Source organism: Lynx rufus, unplaced genomic scaffold (genome assembly GCF_022079265.1).
Source record: "Lynx rufus isolate CCGP_SWC_20201006 ecotype Redwood Valley unplaced genomic scaffold, mLynRuf1.p SCAF_24, whole genome shotgun sequence".
Classification (NCBI taxonomy): Eukaryota; Metazoa; Chordata; class Mammalia; order Carnivora; family Felidae; genus Lynx; species Lynx rufus.
The window spans coordinates 17,201,053-17,225,740 of record NW_025814839.1 but is presented as its reverse complement, the minus strand read 5'-3'; the positions used below and the strand labels follow the sequence as shown (position 1 = coordinate 17,225,740).

The following is a 24,688-nucleotide window of genomic DNA, read 5'->3' as shown; positions in this document are numbered from 1 at the left end:
GCCACCCAGGCACCCCCTGAATTCCAGTCCTGATGCCATCACTGAGCAAATAACTGTCTCTGAGACTTACTTTCCTCCCCAATATGACCAAGATGACTATATTTATTTGACAAGGCTGCCATGAAGATTAAACAAGATAGCACAAGGGCAGCAGGCCTACATAGGTGCTCAGTAAATGGTTATCTATTGTTTTTGCAAGGCTTTATTGAGCATCTGGGGAGTGTAGCCTGGACTGGTGGCTGGTGGGGAATAGGAGACAGACACAAGGCAGATAATGACTCTACTGCATGATAAACACTGGCCCTGTTGCTCCAAGAGCATGCAGAAGAGACTCTAACTCTGCTAGAGACTAGGGGGGTTGGATAGGCAAAGAAGGCCCTAAGGACCTTGAGGGTGAACAGAATAAGACTGGGAAGGGAGTCCTAGACTGAGGGAACAGCATGAGCAAAAGCAGGGATGCAGAAACCAGTCTGATAGATTGAATTCAAGTCGTTGATAGAATTCAAGTCATTGGGTGAAACTGCAATGAGGGTGTCATAGCCAGGTCACAGAGAGCCTTATAAGCCACCAATGAAACTGAACTTTCCCTGGGGGAGAAATGAGGAGCCAGTGAAGGGCCTATATAGGAAGTGATGATCAGATTTTCATTTCAGAAAGATTTTGTCTGGCTATCCTGTAGACTCTCATGGGAGGCGGTAGGAATGGGCACAGGGAGACTCATGGACTCCTTTCTAATAATCCAAGCAAGAGATGATGGAGGCCCTGACTAGGGTGGCAGGCACGGGATAGAAGATGGAGCCCGCAGGGGTTTAGAAAGAATGCCAGGCAAGTGGCAGAACCAGGATCTGAACCAAGGTGGGACCACCTCTTTCTGCTGCTCCAGATGGGCCCACAAATAGCTCAGGCCCAGTGAATTTTGCCTCACCCCCCCTGTAAAACCAGCCTTCGTGAGCGGGATGCTGAGGGGCCTGGTTCCTGCTTCTGCCACAGGGAAAGAGGCACAGTTGGCTCAACACTACCCCCTGGTGGCTGAGAGCAGAGATCGCCAATGTTAGCTGAATGCCATCGGCTCAAGCCTGCTCTCTGAGGTCACCAAGTGTGAAGCCTGCTCACCCAGTGTGCTCAGTTAGCACCTGGCCTATCTGGATTGGTGAACCCCATTTCACATCTTTTTTTCTTTGAGTTTATTTATTTTGAGAGAGATAGTGTGAGTGAGGGAGGCACAGAGAGAAAGAATCCCAAGCAGGCTCCACACTGCCAGTGCAGAGCCCAGTGCAGGGCTTGAACTCATGAACTGTGAAGTCATGACCCGAGCTGAAACCAAGAATCAGATGCTTAACCAACTGAGCCAGCCAGGTGCCCCTGAACCCCACTTCACGTCTTACCTTCCCCTCTTTATGTTGTGAGACATGACAAGTCACTTCCTGCCCTAGGCCTCCCCCTCCTCATTAGTAAACAGGGGATGATGCTTCCTGCATCAGCTTGGGCCTGGCACACGGTAGGCGTGGAGCGGAGCTGGCACTGTCCCAACCCACAGAGAGGCAGCTTCCTCAGGCTCTGGTCAGTGCCACTGTGCCCCACTGTGTGCCCTCTGGCCCAGGCTGGACCTCCCTGGCAGGAACACACCTGCTCGCATTGGCCCTCTCCTCCCTTGCAACACAGGGCCGGGTCACCCCTGGCAGCTAACCCGGGTGCTGGCTCTAACTCTGCCACAGGATACTCAGCCTTTGGCCAAGGCACTCCCCCTCACTGAGCCTTGGTTTCCTGACTATAATTCCTGTCTGCTTCAGGGATGCATGTAAAGGAGCTGTACAAACTGTGGAGGACCATGCCTGGAGCCCTGCTGAAGACTTGTTCTGGGCTGCTGTGATTGTCCCACACTGGTGTCCCTTCTGGCCTGGGGACTTGGAACGTGAGCTGAACTGAAGTAGAGTTTTGGGGGCAAGGGAGCCTTTCCAACTGCCCTCAAAAATCCCTAGCGGTACCCCCCTGCTTATCCGCCTGCCTGCCCTGGAAGACTGTGGGGCTCTCCAGTTAGGAGATACGCCCTGGGGAAGGACAGGCCCCGCCCCCATTCCTCTGGAAAGGTAAGGCCTATTTCCAACCACCTCATTTTGAGCAAGAGTTTTGATCCATGGCTTCCTGCCAAGATTTTGTCATTCTTTCCTGACGAACAATAAGTCTCTGTTTTGTAACCTCCATTATGAAATGGTTTTATTAACGACTACCTAATGTGTACTCAGTTGTTCACAAAGAAATAGCAAACATCAGTGACCTATTACCTGTGTCACCCAAGGGCCCTCCTGGCTTTCCTCTGGCTTCAAACACTCCACGGTTGCCCTCACCCCATTCCTCAGTCTGGAAGGCTCGCCCACACCCTCAGCTCTCCCTTCAGGGGTTCCTGCCTCGGGCAAAGCACGTCTGATCCCCCATCAGGCTTTTTTTGTTGGATGCTCCCCCAGAATTTGGCTCCTGCCCCACCAAGCTGCCCACCTGAGAATGCCCATCAGAGTCATTTTGGCCTCCCTCAATACAGGCAAGCTTCCTGCTTGCAAAGTCGGGTAAACCCAGCATCCCCCGTGTCCCCAGGGCCTGCAGTGCCTGGGCACTGGGGACAGACTCAATAAACATTGACGAATGAATGGAAGGAAGAAGCAAACTTTAGGTGAGCCAGCCCCTCTCTGGGCTACTTCTTTTTTTTTTTTTCCCTGTAAAGAAGTGATGGTATTGAGTAAGGGATGGAGTTGTGGAGGACATGCCCCCTGTCCACCTTGCCAGATAGGAGGTCCTGTCCTCACTTCCGAAAGTGACCACTGTACTCACTGCTTAACATGAGGTGCACTCTGCCAGCTCCGAGATTCATCACTGGTTCCCTGCACCCGACCCCTCTGTGACTTGCTACTCCCCAGGCAGTCCCGTGCAAATTAAACCCTTGGGCATGGTGTGAGCCAATCTGCTACCTACAAGGAAACCAGAGGCTGTGCTGATGGTGGAAAATGAGCGTGGGTGGTTGGAAAAGCAAGGATCAGGGTTCAAATCCATGAACACCTTGTTTTTAGGCCGGGGTTGTGAGGTTGAAGGGAGGCATTGTGAGCCCCCAGTCAGGACAACAGGTGGGCCCAGGGAAACCTGTCAGGGGAAACCTTACAACCCCCGCTGGCCCAGTGGGAAGATGGCTCTGGAACACCCAAGTGTCTCTGCATCTGGGGAGGCTGTACAGAGGGTGGCCACACAGTGCAGTGGGGGCGCTGGGAAAGCTTCTTGCATCGGGGATGCAGGAGCGTCGCTTGGACACAAAGATGTCTTGTGATTTTCACCTGACAGCCCCAGGCTATCTCCTTGGAGCTGGCACAAAAGTGTTTTTCTTGCCAAACTCCTCAAACACTGTTGGGCCAGGAATGCCTCAGTGCACCAGCTTTTCGTATTTTATTTCCTTTAGTTAGTTTGCTTTTGACAGCAGCAGAGCCCCTGTTCAGACTATGTGCTGAACCATGGGTGATGCGGCTGCCACAGAGGGCGGGCCTGGGGCCCCAAGGACCTCACAGAGCTCACCTGAAGACCCACCTTCACAAGCCTCATCATTTTCTTACCTGGGAAGAACAGGCCCTGGGAAATCAGGAAATCTATTAAATAGTGAAATGAAATCACAGAATCTGAGAGCAAGAAGGGGGCTAGAACCGGGTTCTTATTCACAAAGCACCTGGATATTGCTGTTTGCTGAGGCTTCTGGTCTCTGGCAAGGGTCTCGATGGCCAGGATGCTAATCCTTTGCAGCAAGGATCCCCTTTGACAGGGACATCTGACCACTCAGCAGCTTCACTGGCTCATTCCGGGCAAGGTCTGCTCTGCTGGGTGGGGTTTGTCCAGAAGAGCGGACTGCGGTCCTGACTGTGGGCGTGGGGCACCAGGAGAGCCAGCCTTTGGGAAATGGAAGCCATCACTGGCCAGCTACGGAGTCGCATTTGGGGTGGGTTGGTGGGGAGCTGGCAGACATTAGCTGTCCCTCTAGTGACACACAAAGACGGAGGAAAAGCTTGATGTTTCTCCAAGAAGTAAATCAGAGTCTAGGATGAGCACCCTGGGATGGCAGCCCCACCCAGGTGCGTTCTACCTTATTCCAGCATGTTCCACCTCACTCCAGCTCTGCTACGATCCTGGTGCTTACTCAGAGCCAGAAAGAACCCAAGCTGAATGTCAGCTGGATCACAGCAGGTGAGGAGGAGGCGGGGGTCACTGAGAATTCCGAGAGACTCAGTCTTCACCCATTTAGCTCTGTGTGGCTGAGCGTGGCTTTTCCTGATGGTTATCCCCGCTGGGCCTCATGCTCCATTTCTGATCTTCCCTCCAAAGGCAGTAAGGCAACTCTGAAGGGGCTTTGGTACCCTGCCAGAACCAAGACCCTCAGCTCCACCACCTGGCTGGCCCCATCCCTCCACCCAGCTGCCTCCAGCTGGCCTTGTCTATCCGTGTCGAGCCTCCACATGCAGAGATGGGGGCTTCCCTGCTCTTCAGACTTGACGCTGTGCTCCCTGCCTGGCCTGGGACTCATGCACACGCCCCCAAGCCGGGTCACTAGGTGTGGGTGAGTCCTGAGACTGGTAGACCTCATCAGGAGTGACATAAGGGCAGCTTCTGTGGGCAGGACCTTCCCTCAGTGGCTCCTGGTTCATCCTCAGCGTCCCCATTCTCAGTCTCTGCAAACAGGAGATCGGGTGCCTGTCTGAATCCTCAAGGTGGCCTATGAGCTGGATGTCCCCTTCCTGCTCTGCCACCGTGCCAGGTGAGCCCACGAAGAGCCGAGATGGTGATGCGGGGAGGGGGGTGGCTCCTCCAAACACCACGCTGCTCAGGAGGGAAAGGGACAGGGAGGGGGTACTAAGGGGTTGAAGAGCACAGGGACTGAGAGGTATCAGGGGTCTTCACTGCGCTGGGGACGGTCTCCTTGCCTCAAGACCCTGAATCTTCTCTTCAGAGGTCTTGTCTGGGAGCAGCACCTCCACAGTGTAGCTGACCTTCTTGGTGTGTATCAGGCTGTAGGTGTTGTCGAAGCGCAGTACGTCTGCAAGGACGGAGAAGTCGTCAGGCGAAGTAAACCCAACTCATCTGCACGCCTGGTGCCCTTGAGAATGGGCCCAGGGCTGTGGGTGGTGGAGGGTGAGCCACGACCCAGCCCCCAGCCCCCAGCCCACTGCTCAGGACCATCTCCTTGTGCTAACTAAAGGAATAATAATAACCAGCCGGCAGGCACCAACCCCTGCTATGCACCAGGCATCGCATCTGCACTCACAGCTGTCTGAATCCTCAAAGCAGCCCCACAGAAGGTACTGTCACCCCCATTTTAAGGATGGGGAAGCTGAGGCCTACAGAGGTTGATGGAACTATCTAATGAGTGCCAAGCTAGGGAAGGGAGGGACTGGGATTCCCTTATCCTGATGCTCCAACCCAGAGAGGAGCCCTGCTCTCGCCAGAGGAGGGGGCTGAGCTCCTTAAGCCACTTTTCCGTCTTGCCTTTCAAAGAAGGCATTCCCTTCAACACCAAGATGCAAAGTGAACTCTGGGAGGTGGTAAGTCATCCAGATTTCTTGGGCTCCACCCTTCTAATTCTCCCTTTCCACAAAGGTGAACTAGGTATGTATTAAACCAAAGCATTAGTAAAACCTGTGCTCCTCAACCTTGGGTTCCCCTTCTCCTAGCTCTGTTGCTGATTGAGGCGGGAGGTCAGCACGGTTCCTGGGGAATGTTCTTCTGGCCTGGGTGGCCTGAGAATGAAGGATAAGCACATGGAAGAATCATCTCTTTGGGACTCCCACAGTGGGTCTGCTTATGCTCCTGGGCAGGCTGGGACCCCGGAAGCTAAGCGCACGGCTGTTTACTTATCTGTCTCTTAGCTTGTTGAGTGCTGTGTAAGGGCTTCCCGGGAGTTGAGTTTATGGTTCTGGGCTATGCATCCCACTTTCCAAAATGCATCTCTGCCTTTGTACCCACACCCAGGGGCCACTCACCAGATCCAACACCCTGAAGCCAATTCCCCTGGCAACCACGGGACCTACGAGCTCACACAAACCCCCACACCCTCCCCGAGAGCCAGAAATAGAGGGCAAACAGGACAGCCTGGCAAGAGATATCAGCTCATTTCTCTGCCAGAAGGAGGAAAAGAGATTCCAATGAATCCTACAGCTCTTACAGACGCCGGGCTTGAGGCAGGTGAGGCTCCCGTCCTCAGGTGCCAGGTGGGCTTTGTAGCGCCGGATGGGGAGCACCTCCACCATCTCCCCCGCCCGCTTCCGCTCACACGTCTTGGTCTTCAGGAAAACCCCGAAGCCGATGTCTGCCCCATGAGATGCGAACTGCCACCTGCAGGGGACAGGGCCCTACTAATGACCACCCGCTGGGGCTCCGGGCCGCTCCCAGCTGGGCCCAGGTGTGGAGTGGCCGCCATCCCTACCTGAGCACACAGCCCGGGAACAGGATTTCGTTCTCCACCTGCACGAAGGAGCCTCGGGCCACCGTCATCTTGTGCTCATACTGCATCCTCACCTGGTTGCGCAGGTAGTAGCTCTTGGGCACCTCACCCCCATAGTTGATCTGTGGGTGAGGGCTGCTGAGTGAGCACTGACCCCAGCCATCAGCCCTCCCTTCTCACCCTCTGGGCACCCGGTACCTTGGTCAGACACTTGGGGTTGCCATCAGGATCAGTCATGGTCCCCCCAAACTCCATGGGCAGCTGCTCAGGGCTGATGAACTTTGGCAGCTCCTGCTTCCAGTTGCCTGTGGGAGTAAGGTGGTGGGGGGGAGCTGTGGGGAAATCAGGGATGCTCGACAGAAGGGAGAGGAGCCAAGTCCAGGGAGGAAACCTGATGTGACCTTGGCTTGCTCCCCTATGCACCTACTGCAGAGAACACCCAAATGCTTTATATGGGCACTCAGGCTGGGGTCTCGGGCTGAAATATCATCTGAGTGTGCAAAGGCCAGCAGGGTCAGGCCAAAGTCAGTACCTGAGTAAAGAGGATGAGCCAGGGAGAAATGGGGCCTTTCACATTGACCTCTGCTTCTCTGGTAGATGCGGAGACAGGTACGGCCAGGATACCAGGTCACTCACCTCCCAGAATCACTATCTTCCTTTGTGTTTCCTCACTCATGAACATCTTGACCAAGTTGAAGGCCACAGGGAAGAGCTTGGGGGCTGAAACACATGAAGCTCCTTTGGGAAGCTGGGCTAGAGGACTTGGAGGTATAGTCATGGCCAAGGGCATAAGCTGAACAGGGGTTGGATAGATCTAGATTCTGCTATTTCCTGCTGTGTGACCTTCAGCTAGTTACTCACCCTCTCTGAGTCTTAGTGCTATTAACTAGAAAATGGAGAAATTTAACCAATGTATGCATAATACTTGGCATAGTGTCTGGCTCTCAATAAATGGGTGCCTCCCCTACCCAGTTGGAGGGTGCCAATAATGTGGATTTTCCAATGATGACTCTTTTTTTTTTTCCACACTCACAGTTTTCCCAAGTTGTCTTGGAATTCTCTGGGGTACAAGTTGATGTGGCATCTGCGTTAGACCTCACGTCCCACTTGAATTACTTATACTTACTGGTTCTTTCTATGGGCCAGACTCTGTGTGACTCCTCCATAAAGTGTCTCATTTAAACTCACAGCTGCCCTACAGGGAGGTGCCACTGCACCCCTATTTTACGGGTTGGGAAAACTGAGGCTCAGTAAGGTTAAGTAGACTTGGTCAAAATCACAGAGCTAGCTAGATTGGAAAGCAGATCATCTGACCCCAGGACATACATGGTGGCCCCCTCACTCTACAACCATCACAGACAGGGAACACGCCCACTCAGCGCACGTCTGTCAACCAGTGTGATCCACGAACTGTCTGTTGCCACCAATCCACACCCAGAGAGGTAAAGAAAATAAGGGTGTATGTTTAGAAACAGAACTTATTTGATATTTGCTGCCACGCACCAGAGCATGAGTTTGTATACTCCAAAAGTATCGGTCTGTGAAAGGCTGACTGAAAAAACAAAAAACAAAAACCTGACCTTCTCAAAGCATGGCTTGAGAAGCCCTGTACTGGGTGATTTGTCCACTGTTCCCCCCTATTCCTCTTCCCCCTTCCCCAAAGAGTCATTCCCATTATGGGCTCACCTCGAATGACAATTAAATTCTTCAGCGTCTCAGGATAATTTGCTTCCAGGATGGCAAAAAACTGTGGCAAGAAAAGTCTCGTCAAGGTCACACTCCAACACACTCTATGCCTGGACTTGGTGGCTTCTAATCCTGCTGAGACCAGAGCCCATGCCAACCCCCACGCCCCCGGCCATCCACTTCCCCCATGAGATGTACTTCGTTCTCTGTGATGTTCGTGCTCCTCTTTCTCCTTGGAGGGGGAAACCCCAGGCCAGCTTCTCTGGCTGCTCTGGGGGCCTCTGGGGGGCCAATTCCTCCTCCATGGATGGGAAGCTGGTGTGGAGAGTGGCTCCCCGTTAGCCTCGAGCCAGCTGCCTACCTACCTGCTGGTAGATCTCTACAGCTGGCTTCCACAGGTGTTTCAGGCTGAACCCCTCCAAGTCAAACACCATCAGTACCATCTCGATCTTCCTGCCCAGCTACATGGGACAGCACAGATACATAGGTCAGACAATAACTCCAGCCAGGAGGTCCTGGTCAGGGAGACCTGGAACTCACTGCTCCCACCCTCCAGCTACCCTCAACCCCAATTGCCCACAGCGTTTTCTAAACAGAGCCCACCCAGGATCTAAGAAGATACTGCATCTGAGCACTGGCACAGCCTCCTTTATCCCACTGTTTGCTCAACACGATTGTCTGGAATTAGTTAACTGTAGAATTAAAGATATCACTCATCGCTCATTGCGCATCTTCATGTACAATAGCACAGTGTCTGCAGTCCCATGGTGTGTCAAACCAGAGCTACACTGCTGGCAGGCTGTGTGGCCTTGGGTGGGTTTTTAAGCACTCTGAGCCTTATTTTTTTCCTCTGTGAAGGGGGGATAGTTCCAGGTTCTGACGGAATTTCTGTGAAGATTCAGTGAGATAACTCACAAAGAGCCCTGTGCCTGACACACGCTGGTCCCTGGTAAATATCAGCAGATGTTATTACTAGTATCATCATCACCACAATTATCAGCTCCAACTGGAAACGTCCATGAAGTAGAAGATACTGTTGTGACCCCATAAGATCAGCCACGTCGTTCGAAAGACACACATCTGTTCAAACTAGGCACTGAATAGGGTGCTTTGCAATTTTCTTAGGCTTGCCACACATCTTTGTGCAGAGGGCCTACTTTGTGTCTGACACCATGACAGACACTGGGGATGCACGCCCGGTCCTCGTCACTAGGCAACTCATCCCACAGTGACATGACAGCTCCCTGCCAGTGTTCTTCTTAGGCTCATATAGACACTTAGACTCAAGGCCAACAGATCATGCTTGGCATTGGATTCATTCTGAAGGGTATGAACTGGGAAACACAGAGCCAGGGCAAAGAGAAGATCTGCACAGGTGGGTGTGGGTCCTTCTTGGCTTGGAATCCCAATGCCCCACAGAACTCAATATTTTTTTCTGTAGTAATTCCATATTAGCTTCTAGGGATCCACAAAGGATGCACCAAGTTTCAAGGGTCACTGTTCTTGGGGATACCCAAAGCAATGGCTCCCCCGTCAGGTGTTATAGTTAAGCAGTTTACAACTGGGGACATCTTTTCCATAGGCAAAGCTGACCATCCACTGTTCCTAGAGTTCCCAGGGAACAGAACTAGAGCATTCACTGCACCCAAGGTCAACCTCTCACCCAAGGTCAGAGGGGAAAGGGCTTTGGTGTTCCTTGGCACCTGCCAGCAGAGAGTGCCATGCACATGTTAGATGCTCATGGATGGGTAACTTTGGGAGAAGCCACATTCCACCAAGGCCCAGAGTGCTGAAGCCTGGGGAAAAGCAGAGACAGGGTGTCCTTCCTACCTGGTCCTGGTGCCACCCTTTAGACAGATCGGGTCCACCATATGCTTCCCATCCTAGACCCAGTCACTTACCTTTTGACTCTGCAGTTCACACTCCCGCAAAAGCAGCTCACAGATCTTGATGCGCTTCCGGATCAGCTCTTCCTTGGAGGCTGACAGGAGAAGACCCTTGGGGTCAAGGGTCCCAATGATGTCGAACCACACGGGGCAGCCTTCAGGGTCATAGCCGCTCAGACCACCAGAGTCGTACAGCTGGATCACCTGGGCACGGGGGTGAGATCTTAACTCAAACCAGTCTACCAGGCCATGTCCCTGCTCCATCAGATGGCTGGATGTGAGGAGGTCTGAGGGACATCTGCCTGTCTTGGGGGTGCTGCATGGGGCTCACCTCTGGGGGCTGCCACGTGAGGATGTTGTCCAGGTCCTGTTGCTTCCGGAATTCTATGTGCTGCAGAGAAATTGCAGGACCTGAGGACTGCCTGCTACAAAGGTCTTGAGGGCACCTGAGGGCATCAGGCCAAGTCCCTCTGCCTACAGCCCCAAGACCCTGCAAGAGCATCCCCAGGCTCTACTCACAGAACCGGGAATGGCAATGCCAGGAGGAGGGCTGTGGGAGACCCAGGTCTGATGCATGAAGGGATCCAAGGAGGAAGGGAGGAAACACATGAGAACAGGACAGGACAAGAGTCCCCACCCTTTGTCGATGATCCCTGGGGTACAGTGTGTGGGAGGCAGGACACTCATGAGTATGGGGCCTCACCTTCCGGAGCATGTCCTCAGATTTCTGCAGGTCAAAGTTCCGAGCTGCAAGAAGAGCCAAGGTAAGAGGAGGCTTGAGGCCGGACTAGAACTCACGGTTTCCTGAAAACTCATGAGGAAATAGCGGGGGTGCCTGAGCCTTTCATGACATCCCGAGAATACACTGGGGGTCTACACACTATTTTTAATTTTTTAAAATATTTATTTATTTTTGAGAGAGATAGAAACAGAATGTGAATGGGTTAGGGACAGAAAGAGAGGGAGACACAGAAGCAGAAGCAGGCTCCAGGCTCCGAGCTGTCAGCACAGAGCCCAACGCGGGGCTTGAACTCACGAGCTGTGAGATCATGACTTAAGCCAAAGTTGGACGCTCAACTGACTGAGCCACCCAGGAGCCCCCTAGACATTATTTTTAAAAGCAAGGATCTTTGGGGCGCCTGGGTGGCTCAGTCGGTTGAGTGTCCGACTTCAGCTCAGGTCATGATCTCACAGCTCGTGAGTTCGAGCCCCACGTCGGGCTCTGTGCTGACAGCTCGGAGCCTGGAGCCTGCTTCTGCTTCTGTGTCTCCCTCTCTCTCTGCCCATAACCCATTCACATTCTGTCTCTGTCTCTCTCAAAAATAAATAAAACATTAAATAAATAAATAAATAAATAAATAAATAAAAGCAAGGATCTTTAATCCTATAGAAGATGTTGGAGGCCCTTGATTTCAGTATCCCGGACTTTTTAAACTGTTCATTCCAGAGGCTGATCTAACCTGTAATATTTGACGTCCCCATGGGAGCACAGACCTCCTCAGTGTTAAGGCTAGTGAGGAGCATGGACTTTGGAGTCAGACAGACTTGGGTCTGAATTCTAGTTTTGTCCTTTTATTTGCTGTGCAACATTGAGCAACTCACTTACCTTCTCTGACTCTTAGTCTTTTAATCTGCTAAATAGGAATAGTATCTTTTTCAGGTATTCAAAGGATGACATGAGATAAAACATGTAAAGTGCTTGGCAAATTACCTGGCTCCCAGTAACTTCTTAGTAAATAGAAACTATTGTTGTGACTACTTCTTGTGAAGAAATAAATTCCTTTTAATTGAAAATGTGATGCTTTATTTTAAAAACAAAATTTCTAAATTTAGAAAAGAAATTTAACTCCTCCCTTCTAGTCTTTACACCACTGATTACTTTTTTTCTTTCCTTATAACATTGGCAAGGGTCTAGTTCTATTTAAACTGTAATGTTGTTTGACATCCTTTCCTTGTTCCTGATTTTATTTATCTATCTATCTATTTTTAAATGTTTTACTTATTTTTGAGAGAGAGAGAGAGCACGAGAATGGGAGGGGCAAAGAGAGAATGGACAGAGGATCCGAAGTGGACTCATGCTGATAGTAGTGAACCCAATGTGAGGCTTAAACCCACAAACCATGAGATCATGACCTGAGCTGAAGCTGGATGCCAAACCGACTGAGCCACCCAGGTGTGCCTCCTTGTTCCTGATTTTAAAGAAAACGAATCTGAACCTTCTACTTAAGCATAGCATGTATTGTAAGAGTTTTGCTACATAAGCATTACCAAGCCAAGCCAAGGAAATTCCCTTCTATTTCTAGTTTGGTAAGACTTTTATTTTGTTTTTATATTATAAATAGGATTTGAACCTTTTCAAATGTTTTTCCTGCATTAAGATAGTCACATCATTCTCATTTTTAATTCTATTAATGTGTGCAATGACACTGATAGATTTCCTAAAGTTGAATTCTTCCTGCATACCTAAGGTAAATTCCCCTTCACCATGCTGTATAATTTTAATACCCTATCGGATTCTATTATGTAATGTTTTACTTAGATTTCCTTATATCTACATTAATAAGTGAAACAAGCCTAGAATTGTCTTTTATTGTCCTGATCTCATTTTGGAATCAAACTTACTCAAGCCTCATAAAGTAACTTTCACTTTTTTTTTTTTTTTTTTGAGAGAGAGAGAGAGATAGTGCACGTGAGCAGGGGAGGAACAGAAGGAGAGAGAGAGAGAGAGAGAGAGAAAGGAGAGAATCTTAAGCAGACTCCACCACCCAGCATAGAGCCCCATGCAGGGCTTGATCTCACAACTGTGAGATCATGACCTGAGCCAAAATTAAGAGTTGGAGGCTTAACTGACTGAGCCACCCATGTGTCCCAACTTTCAATTTTTTATATATTTTAAAGCAACTCAAACAATTTATAAAAGTAGGTATTAGCTAGTCTTAAAACTTTGGAAAAATTCACCTGTAAAGCCATTGGGGTCTGAGTTTTGGAAGGAGGAAAGCTTTTTAGTACCACTTATGTGTCTTTAATATTTATTGGCTTTTTACTTTTTTTTTACTTTTTTATTTTTAAACTTTTTTTAACGTTTATTTATTTTTCAGAGAGAGAGAGAGAGAGAGCGAGCATGAGTGGAGGAGGGGCAGAGAGAGAGGGAGACACAGAATCTGAAGCAGGCTCCAGGCTCTGAGTTGTCAGCACAGAGTCCAATGCAGGGTTCGAACTCACGAACTGCGAGATCATGACCTGAGCCGAAGTCGGACATTTAACCAACTGAGCCACCCAGGTGCCCCTTTAATATTTATTAGCTTTTTAAAAAATCTCTGTGGTGTCTATAGATTTTTTTTACTGAGAACCAGGGTGTTTTCTTGTTCTATAGAAAGTGGTTTGGGTGCTGTTGATGGACCCTCACAACTTTTTTAGTAGCACCTACTATGTGTCAGGCTGGAGGTATGTGGCAGGCACAGTCCCTGCCCTCATGGGGCTGGCATCTGAGTGGGAGAGATGGACACAGTCATGGAATGGAGATAAAGAAAACAAAGGGAAGCAACTTCAGAGAGAGGGTTCTCTGTGTCTGGACTGAGGGGGAAGGTTCCAAGTTCAGCCCCAGTGATCACTCTCCCTGTTGCCTGGGTCTTGAGCTAGTGAGGCAGGAAGTGGCAACAGAGGTGAAGTTGAAGGGGACAGGGCCACATCAGCAGGTCTGCCACAACAGACAATGGGAGGCATCAGGACACCTGGTGTCCTTAGGTGACCTTTTCCTTAGGTCCTTTTCCTTTCCCGTGACCCAGCAGCCTACAGGGTCTGTGACTTCACTCCTTTCTCAAGGACACACCAGGTACCTGAAAAGTTGGTTTTTAACCCCAGAAAGACTCCAAAAGAGGAGAGAGGTCTGATGCTGTATCAAGGGGCTTCAAGAAACCTACTGTCTGGGGGCCAAGGTGGGACTAGGCACGAGCCATCTGAGCACCACCTTGGATCTGACAGCCCAGAGAAGGGCTAGAGGAGTAAGGATGGGGTCAGGCGTTGAGACCGGGCCTTGTGTGAACCCTTAACCCCACCCTGCTCACCTTGGAGAAGCCGTGAGCAAGAACCCTGCTGTATCAAACTTCACAAGATCCAGGCAGCCCAGAACATCTCCAAGACGATTGCCACATCACAGAACCATAATCTATCTCACTGCTGACAACCTTGTCCTGAACCTACAGAATGAAAGTTTTCCCTGGGGCAGCGACAGCCTCATCAAGGGTAAGAAACTCCCTTGGTGACCAGGAACTCCACCCCCAGAGAAGAAGTGGATCTATTTCTCCCCTGGTTTTTGAGAAGCTAGCTTGGGGTCCAACATACCCCTTCTCACCCCCAGTATCATGTGATGGTCCCTTTTACATCTGTCCTCCCAACCCTTCTTGGATGAACAAAGCCTGACCAATTTTCAGAGAAATGATTTTGCTCCTTCCTGTGTTAGCCAGAGATGTTGGGATTGTGTGATTTCTGAGCGATTTCCTACAATGTTGGTTCCTCCCTGTAGGTCGGGAGGCGATAACTACCATCCCAGAGATTCTCAATGAGTTTTTGTTTTTTTTTTTACTTAAAAAAAAAGGAATCTACTGTCCTCACTCCTTCTTTAGCCCAAGAGAATGACATGGACATAACTTGTCAAAAACAGAATAGAAATTGCCACAGCCGAGAGCGCCTAACAAGTTTAATGTGGCATCCTAGATGGGATCCTGGAACAGAAAAACTCAGGAAATCTAAATAAAGTAGAGATTTTAGTTAATAGTCACGTATCAATATTGGTTCATTAAGGGGCACCTGGGTGGCTCAGTCAGTTAAGTGTCTGATGTCAGCTCAGGTCAAGATCTCACAGCCCATGGGTTCAAGCCCCACGTTAGGCTCTGGGCTGACAGCTCAGAGCCTGGAGCCTGCTTCAGATTTCTGTGTCTCCCTCTCTCTCTGCCCCTCCCCTGCTCACACTCTGTCTCTTTCTCAAAAATAAAATAAAAACATTAAAAAAAATATTGGCTCATTAATTGTAACAAATGAACCATAGGAATGAAAAATGTTGATAGGGGAAACTGGGTGCAGTGTATATGGGGGCTTCCTGTACTATCTTCGCAACACTTCTGTAAATCCAAACCAACCTAAAAAATAAAGTTTGTAGAAAATGGTAATTTTAAAAAGTAACCAAACAGAACAGAACAGGAGGGAGGGAGGGTTTCCTCTGTGCAGGCGCTGTGCACGCCCCTGACCTCATATCTGACTCACAGTGTCTTGAAGGTGGGAAGCAGTTTTACACCCATTACCCAGAAGAGAAAAGTAAGGCTGAGACACAGTGGGTAATTGCCATAGGCACACTGCTAGCACGGGGCAGAGCTGGGATTCAATAGCATGTGTGCCTGAGTCCAAGGCTGGTTATTATCACCACACTGTGTGTGCACTTTCCAGCCCTGCTTCTGACTTCTCTCCCATTTCAAGTTCAAAATCCATCCCATGGGGTATGTTGAGTTGAAACGAATTTTTCCCTAAGGTTTCTGTTATTCTAATTTTACACCACTGTGGCAATTCCTAGAAGAAACTGCTTCTCTACCTTTAACTGCATCGACTTCCTGAAGTGTTTGCCAGGCACCTGCTCAGTTTCCAGGTTCCCCAGGGGGATGACACAGCCCTGTCTTCAAGGAACTGGAGACAGACCCAAAGGCAAGTCGTGCAGAGTATATTCAGGGTTATCAGACTCAAAGGCCTGGCCAGGCCAGTCATCCTGAGAAGTTCCCAGGTGTGAACTCTAACCTCACCTGGACCATATGCCCACCCAGTGCCTGGCATTTGACACTGACAACAACCCTCGGGGAGGTAGCCCCATCCCCACTTTACAGATGAAGAAACTGAGGCTCAATGGGTTTTTTATGCCATGCTGATTTGGAGGGGAGCTCAGACTCCAATCCAAAGCAGGCTGATTCCAGGGCCTACGTTCTCCACTGTCTCCCAAAGCCCCACCCACTTTCCTGAAACCCTTCTGCCCTCTCTCCCTCTCTGCCCCCTGACACTGCCAGCCTCACCTCGGAGCCAGCGCAGGAGGAAGTATTCGTCAGCATTGGGCAGGGTGGGCAGCAGGTCCTGGAGGTTGTCCTGGAACTGAGGGGGAGATACAATGGTCAAAGGGGCTCCCATGACCCCTGTGCTCCCCCCCCCATCCCTGCCCCTTCCCAAACTCAGTCTGCCAGTCAGTCCTGTCCAGGGACCCTGCAGGGTGGGGGACCCTGCACAACTAGCAGCAGCTGCCTGGACCTTTTTGCCACCTGAAAATGGGGCACCCCTCAGCCCACCATGGCGGGAAGAGTTGGGTCCTTCTCAAGCTTTGAAGGTTCTACACCTCCCCAAGATCCTCATTCTAGAGGTCTGAGGAAGAGCCCTGCCATCCCTATTTTCAGAAAGATCCCTGGAGAAGCTGATGTGAGCAAACCAGAACATCGTAGGAACCTTGCCCTCGATATACCGTATCTCGAGGGTCTAAATTTGGAAGCAAGTTACTTAACCACTCCGAGCCTCAATTTCCTCATCTGTGAAGTGGAGATAAAGATAAACTTGTGCTAATCAAAGGAGTGTGCACAGGTAAAGCACTTAGTGTCAGTCCTGGCTTGCAACAGGTGCCAAAAAAATGTGGGCACTCAGCAAACTTGGGCTGCCCGGAGCTCTGGACAGTGGAGTCTTTGTGGAAACAACCCCAGGCAAAGGTCAGCAGGGAGGAACTGAAATAGAAGCCAGGGATGCCTCATCAGGCGCCATGGAGGCTGGAGAAAGAGGGGGGCTGACCTGCTGCCAGAGCTTCTTCCTACCGACAAAGTTTGGGGAAGCCACTGAAAGTTTGGGCACGGGACTGAGGCTCAGGTCTGGGACGGAGAAGAGACCTCACTTCCATGGGGACTAAGGGAGCTGAAGGCAAGTCCTGGAGGAGCGGGTTTGCAGGGGGACCCGTGCATGGGAATTTGGGATTAGAAGCCAATGCTAGCAACGCCACAGGAAGCTAGCTGGACAGCCATCCACCAAACCTCCTTTAGCTTCATGGATGATGTTTCAAATAAGAATGTATTCATGTATTGCTCACATAATTAAAAGCGAATAATAGGATTAAACATCTCCAGTGTAACAAGTCACATGAATGACAGCACGTGCTATCATCACCCCCAGTCCACCCCCAGGCTCCTGGAATGGAGGTTCTTGCACATTGATCAACTGCAACCTCTGGGCTTCGAGGAGGTTTTTTAGTGGGAGCGAAGGCAGTAACAATAACGGAGAAACAGTAACTCTGCACCCCTCCGCCCTTCCAGATTACCAGAGTCCCCCCTTTGAACCTCAGGATGTGCCCTAGGGCAGGAGGAGCAAATGTCACATCCCTGCTTTGTGGATGAGGACACTGAGGCTGGCGGTGGAGGGTCTTCCCCAGGGACAGAGTGGGGGAGCTATAAGGCTAGGAGGACTCCACAGTTTCCAATCCCAACGCCACTCCATCTTTGGAAAGCACATCAAGTAAGAGAGAAAGCCACTAAGCAGGTGCTGGAGAGGGTCTCGAGTAACTTGAAGAAAACACTATCTTAACAAAGATGCCATAGGGAGAAAGTAGCCTCTGGCAGTGCGACCAAAGGTGGTAAAAACCAGGCTTCAGAAAAAGCTGGAAGGAAATGCTCCTAGGCATGGTTGTCTCGACCTCTGGGACCATGGGTGACTTCTTCTTTATCCTACTTTTCCCTTTTCCCTAAATTGTAAAACAACTACCATTCATTTTTTTTAAGTAATGGAAAAAATAAGAATAAACTCGTTTTACATTACTTAAAGCTCTTTGACCCACAAGCATCACCATCATAATTCACCCCCAAGTCCAGGTGTCCAGCCCTTCCCATGAGCCTAGTGGCTGGGGCTTCCTTGAGGTCATTGCCAGTGGGGAGGGAGAGGGCTAACCAGGGGACTCCCCCTCCTCCTTCACCTGGGGACACCTCCTTCAGCTCAGGACCCTCAGTTCCTGGCACCTCCTCCTTGACCTGGCAATTCACTCAGGGACCCCACTCTTCACCTGGGACCCTTCTTCACTTTGCTAGGAATTCACCCAGGATTCCCCTCCTTCATCAGGGATCCTCATTCTTCCCTGGCGGACCCTTCCCAGGGTGGGAGTCACAAAAGAAACTATTCTCCACAAGTCTGAAGCTGTCCAAAGTGTGAACCAGGCCTGTAACCCTCACTCCCCTAACCCGAAGTCACAGTTTCTAGGCCTTGCCATCTGCAAACCAAATTAATGCTGTGGCACCTAAGACCTGAATATGCTCCTCTTTCCCCGTGGGGTGACACTCTCAGCTGCAGCCTGCAGGACTGTCACCAAAGCTGGCCCATTCCTGTTTAATGAAAACATTGACAATAGGAAGAAGCCTTGGACCCCCGGGGAGCCAGAAAGGCACAAAAAGAAACCAAACAAATGTTGCGATTCCGGCAGGAGACCTGCTAGTCTGTCTGCCCCAGACTGCCCAGAGGAATGGCAGCACCACCCTACCCCCACAACCAGGGGACAAGGGCCAAAGCCCGGGGGTCCGGAGAGGGCAGGAGTGCAAAGCCGGATACCCCCGCGCGGGTAGCCCAGGGAAGGGCTCAAGTGTGCTGTCCCGCATAAGGCCGCCTCAGCAACTGCGTCCCGAAGGGGGCGGGCGCTCTCTTGGGTCCCTTTTCTGGAACAATGGGGGTTCCAGACCTGGTGGGCAGCGTCAGGCAGCTCGCCCCCTCCCGAAGCCTTCCTGCCCGCGAAGCCCCTCACCCTGGCCAGCGCCTCCTGCTGCTGGGGGCTCAGGTCCCCGACTCGGCCGCTCATGGTGCCCGTGGGTGCAGGGGGTCGCGGGGCGCTGGTGTGTCTGGAGTCTTCGGCCCGCAGCCTGGCCTCGCCGCCGCCTGGTTTTGCCCCGCCGATCAGAAGTTGGTCCCGCCCCGACGGGAGAGGACCAGCCCTGCCCCGCCCCGCCCAGTTCTCCCCTCCCCTCGGGTTGTTTGGCGGCGGTGGCCAGGACTCACCCTACCCGGGGCTGGGAGGTGACCGGCTCCAGAGGGTTCCCGGAGCGCAGACTCCAGGGGAGGGCTGTAGGTGTCACCACCTCCAGGCGTCCTCATCCCAAGGCTTCCGCAGTTTCCTGCGTGGTAGGGGAAGGGGGGCGGGCATAAAGGACATGTGGGCAAGTTCTGGGGAACACACCTAGATCCTCCCCCCCCCCCCGCAATATGGAGGGACCTTCTATAAACCTGGCTCAACGCTCTAGGTGATCCCCAGGACCTTCTGCCCTGAGGGACGCCATCCTCCTTCCCCTGGCCTTGAACACAGGCTGGGCCCTGTCTGTGTTCACTGGCTGATAGAAGTCTTTATGTGCCAAATGGTTCCAGCCTTCAAGATGGTCAGGAGGATTAGATAAGACGATCCACCAGGGGTTAGCCTGGCATTGCACCACCAGTCAGTGTGCAATGTTAGGAATATTGTATCATCATTATTATTATTGATGCGTTCACCAGAGCAGGGAGCTGCAGAGGTGGAAATTCTGGGACGGCCCCACGCTGGTGAGTTCCTGGGTAAGATCTACAGCCTGAAGGCTGGGGAATGGGAGGTGGCAGTGGATGGCTGGAAGCCCCGGGTGGGGTGATGGAGGAGTCAGGAGGCCAAGGGTGGGAGGCGGCTGACACAGGTGGCCAGGATGGCATCCAGGAACCAGGCAAAGGTCATGGAAAAGGTGAGAAAACAGCTTGGCTGGGCAGGAATTTTCAAGAGAGGAGCAGGTGGAAACTGAAGGAGGAGGTAAATCAAGCCACCAGAACCTTTCTCCCTCTGCCCTCCCTCGAGGCTGAACCAAGTTCTAGACCTGTACTGACCAATCTGGTTGCCATGAGCCACATGGGGCTGTTAAGTATTGGGACCTTGGCTCGTCACTCTCGCGGAATAGAGATGTGCCATAAGTGTAAAATACACGTTAAATTTTGAAGACTTAACACCGCCAGAATGAAAGATTTCATTAATTAATTTCTTACATTGATTATAATATTGGAATAATTTTTTTGAAATATTGGGATAAATAAGATATATTATTAAAATTGATTTCATCTGTTTCTTTAAAATATTTTTTATAATTTAGAATTTTTTTAAATGAGTAAGTTTTATTTTTTAGGGCAGTTTTAGATTTACAGCAAAATTGAGTGGAAAGTATAGAGACGTCTCATATATTCTGTTCTCCCCACCACACGCACAGCCTCTGCCACTATGGACAGTCTCTACCAGGGTGGGACATTTGTTACAACTGATAAGCCTATACTGACACATCATTATCACCCAAAGTCCACAGTTTACATTAGGGCTTACTTCTGGTGCTGTACATTCTGTGGGTTTGGACAAATATGTAGTGACATATATTTACCATTGTGGTACCATACAGAATACTTTTACTATTTTCACTAAAAATCCTCTGTGCTCTTTTCTTTTTAGTTTTTAAAAAAATGTGGCTACCAGAAAAATTTCAATTGCATGTGTGGCTCACATTTGTGCCTTGCATTCTATTTCATTTGGACAGCACTGTCCTAGAGGGATTTAAAATCTTAACTAAAAAAAAAAAAAAATTGTAGCCTGGGTGGCTTAATCAGTTGAGCGTCTGACTCATGATTTTGTCTCAAGTCATGATCTCAGGGTGGTGGGATTGAGCCCCATTGTGGGCTCTGTGGTGAGCATGGAGCCTGCTTGGGATTCTCTCTCTCTCTCTCTCTCTCTCTCTTTCTCTCTCTCTCTCTCCCTCTGCCCTTCCTTCTCCGCCCAAATAGAAAAATACAAAATTGTAAAAAGCTAAAAGAAAGTGAAACTGACAGCCCATTTCTGGAAGGGCATGGTCTTTGTTTAAAAGCAATGACAGGGGCGCCTGGGTGGCTCAGTCGGTTAAGCGTCCGACTTCAGCTCAGGTCATGATCTCGCAGTCCGTGAGTTCGAGCCCCGCGTCGGGCTCTGGGCTGATGGCTCAGAGCCTGGAGCCTGCTTCCAATTCTGTGTCTCCCTCTCTCTCTCTCCCCCGTTCATGCTCTGTCTCTCTCTGTCTCAAAAATAAACTTAAGAAAAAAAAATAAAAGCAATGACAGGGGTGCCAGGGTGGCTCAGTTGGTTAAGTGGCCGGCTTTGGCTCAGGTCATGATCTCACAGTTTGTGGGTTTGAGCCCTGCTTCAGCTTCTGTGCTGACAGCCCAGAGCCTGGAGCCTGCTTTGGATTATGTGTGTGTGTCTCTCTCTCTGCCCCTCCCCTGCTCATGCTGTCTTTCTCTCTCTCTCAAAGTAATAAATAAACATTATTATTTTTTTTAATTTAAAAGCAATGACAGGGGCGCCTGGGTGGCACAGTCAGTTAAGCGTCCGACTTCAGCCAGGTCACGATCTCGCGGTCCGTGAGTTCAAGCCCCACGTCAGGCTCTGGGCTGATGGCTCAGAGCCTGGAGCCTGTTTCCGATTCTGTGTCTCCCTCTCTCTCTGCCCCTCCCCCGTTCATGTTCTGTCTCTCTCTGTCCCAAAAATAAATAAAAAACGTTGAAAAAAAAAAGTTAAAAGCAATGACAGAAATCACAAAGGGGACAGTCGATTTGACTACATAAAAATGCAAAAATCTGTTAAACAAGACACACAACTAGGTCAGCATTTGCTAATGTGAATTTGTAAAAATAATATACAAAAATTGATATTTTTATAAAGATCCATGTAAATTAATAAGAAAAATAGTAAGGCACTAAGAAATGGACAAAGGACTCAACACACTGTCAGAAGAGGAAATGCACAGGGGAAATAATCAAATGGATAAATGCTCAAATTCCAGGTCATCAAAGAAATGGGTATACAAGCAATGAGATACTTTTTTTCCCCTGGCTAAATCAGCCTCAGAACAAACCAAACCACACACACACACACACACACACACACACACACCCATCTTTTTAAAAAATAATCTGATAATAAAGGAAGAAGCTGGGGGCACGTGGGTGGCTCAGTCGGTTAAGTTCTGGACTTCAGCTCAGGTCATGATCTCATGGTTCGTGGGTTCAAGCCCTGGCCAGGTTCTGTGCTGACAACTTGGAGCCTGGAGCCTGCTTCGGATTCTGTGTCTCCTTCTCTCTCTGCCCATTCCCCGCTCACACACTCTCAATCTCTCTGTAAAAAATAAATAAACATTAAATTAAAAAAAAATAAAGGAAGAAGCTGGTGAAATGGAGATATGTATACATTGCTGGCAGGACTGGTAATTAATTCAGCTTTTCTAGAAAACGACCTGACAATATGCATTGGATCCTTCAATAGTTTGCCACTTTGTCCAGTAACAATCCTAACTAACAGAAAGGATTTTCAACTTAAAGTTATGTGTGCAGTGTTAATAGGAAAATTGGAAACAATTTTTCCAGAAACCACAGTGCTTAATGTAGTTGATGAAGAGTTTATAATGACACAGAAAAAAAACTACCATGGAACAATTTGGCAAAGATGAGACCACGTTATATATGCCATATGCTTCCAGAATAGACAACAAAATCCATTCAATAAAAGGAAGTCCAGGCAAGGAATATGTTCCCAACTTTTCCCAGTCTCCGAGAAGTGGGGAAAGTCGTATTTTTAAAATGCCACAAGTAACAAGTCGCCTCCAAAGAGAAGCCTTTACTTAACAGCACTTATAGGCATTTCCCTTGGGCCGGGCCTGTTCCAAGGGCTTTGTAAATATTAGTTCAGTACTGTCCAGTAGATAAATAATGAAAGCCACATGGGTAACTTTAATTTTTTTTTTTTATTTATTTGAGGGAGAGAAGGGTGGGGGGAGAGACAGAGAGAGTGAGAAAATCTTAAGCAGTGTCCACACCCAAGTGCAGAGTCCTTCTTGGGGCTCAATCTCACAATCATGAGATGGTGACCTGAGCCAAAATCAAGAGTGGGACGCTTAACCGACTGAGCCACCCAGACACCCTCACAAAGGTAACTTCAAATTCTCTAGCAGCCATGTTAAAAAAAACTCATTTTAATAATGCTTTATTTAACACAGGGTAGCCAAAATATTATCATTTTGTCACCTGTAAACACGATCCATAAAGAAGATAATTATCTCATTAAAAAATTAATAGTGAGATATCTTGCATTTTTTTTGTACAAAGCCTCTGAACTACAGTGCATATTTAGTATTTCAGCTTAGTATGTAGTATTTCATTTCAACTCTGACCAGCCACATTTCAAACGCTCATTGAGCCACATATGGTGTTTTAGATTGAATTGTGTCCCCTCCCAAATTCGTATGTCAAAGCCCTAATCCTCAGTATCTCAGAATGTGGCCTTACCTGGAAACAGGGTCATTGCATATGTAATTAGTTTAGATGAGGTCATACTGGAGAAGGATGGGCCCCTATTTCACTGTGACTGGTGTCCTTAACAAGAGGGGAAGTTTGGATACTGACATGCCCACAGGGAGAATACCATGTGAGGGTGAAGACAGAGATTGGGGTGATGCTTCCACAAGCTAAGAAATGCCAAAGATTGTGGGGAAACCATCAGAAGCCAGGGGAGATGCAGGGAACAGATTCTCCCTCAGCCCTCAGAAGGAATGAAGCCTGCTGACATTTTAATCTTGGACTTGCAGCCTCCAGAACTGTGAGAGAATAAATTTTGTTGCATAAGCCACTCAGTTTGGGGTGCTTTATTAGGGCGATCCTAGCAAACTACCACAGGTGGTTAGTAGCTGCCTTCTTGAACAGCGCGGGGTTGGTTCATGTAGTCCTCCTGGCACATTCTGAGATTGGCACTGTGATCACCCCCCTTAGGGACCAGGAAACTGAAGCTCAAGGAGCCTCTGAGGTCTCAGAGCCAGCAAGCAGCAAAGCCAGGCAGGCTGGTGCCAGTCCAGGCACTCATCGCCCATGTCGTGTCCTTCTGCCTGCCGAGCTCCGTGCTTCCAGGTTACCCTCAAGTCCTGTCATGCTAACAGGGGCAGATGTCCTCCCCCTGACCCTGTAGCACTATGCCACCTCCTCAAACGTCATCTACTGGCTGGTTGTGGAGCACTTTCATTCTTTTTTTTTTTTTTTAAGAATTTTCATATTCTTTATTCATATATAATATATTTAAGTTTATTTATTTACTTAGAGAGAGAGAGCAGGGGAGGGGCAGAGAGAGAATCCCAAGCAGGCTTTGCACTGACAGTGCCGAGCCGGACTTGGGGCTGGAACCCCCAAACCATGAGATCGTGACCCGAAATCAAGAGTCAGATGCTGAACCCACTTAGCCACCCAGACACCCTGGAGGACTTTCATTCTAACCATCTGGGTTCCAGTGCTTTGAGGGACAGATACTTCCCCTCTTCCATGGTGTGCCTGTCTCCCCCTGCCTTCTCAAGCTCATTCCCTTGGTCCCCCCTGACCCATGGGCTGAGAAGCTAAACCACAATGATGGTATCATCATGGTATGTAACCCGAATCCCACACCTCCTGACCACTCACTGCACTTCCTCTCCCGCCCACCTTCTGGGTGCTCTGGAAACTCCTGGCATCTCTCAGGGGCCATAAGTGCTCTGCTTGCAGTCCTAATTCAAGCCTAAAACCTACCAACTGAAGGAAGTTCTGTGGGAGTGAATGGCATCTCTGTTGTTGG

The 24,688-nt window shown here is 49.7% G+C and overlaps 1 protein-coding gene across 1 annotated transcript; it reads right to left on the bottom strand.

Annotated features, from left to right (window-relative positions):
- Window positions 1-3,415: 3,415 nt before the first annotated feature.
- Window positions 3,416-18,942, bottom strand: LOC124518263 (SEC14-like protein 4). The gene is made up of 12 exons (XM_047088167.1): window positions 18,824-18,942; window positions 16,086-16,161; window positions 10,739-10,782; window positions 10,367-10,426; window positions 10,051-10,239; window positions 8,515-8,610; window positions 8,150-8,210; window positions 7,100-7,183; window positions 6,662-6,768; window positions 6,446-6,585; window positions 6,185-6,354; window positions 3,416-5,059 (listed from the first exon to the last, which is right to left on the bottom strand). Exons 1-12 carry the CDS (start codon window positions 18,875-18,877, stop codon window positions 4,920-4,922), a joined length of 1,221 nt encoding a protein of 406 aa, XP_046944123.1. The 5' UTR covers window positions 18,878-18,942; the 3' UTR covers window positions 3,416-4,919.
- Between the last annotated feature and the right edge of the window lie 5,746 nt (window positions 18,943-24,688).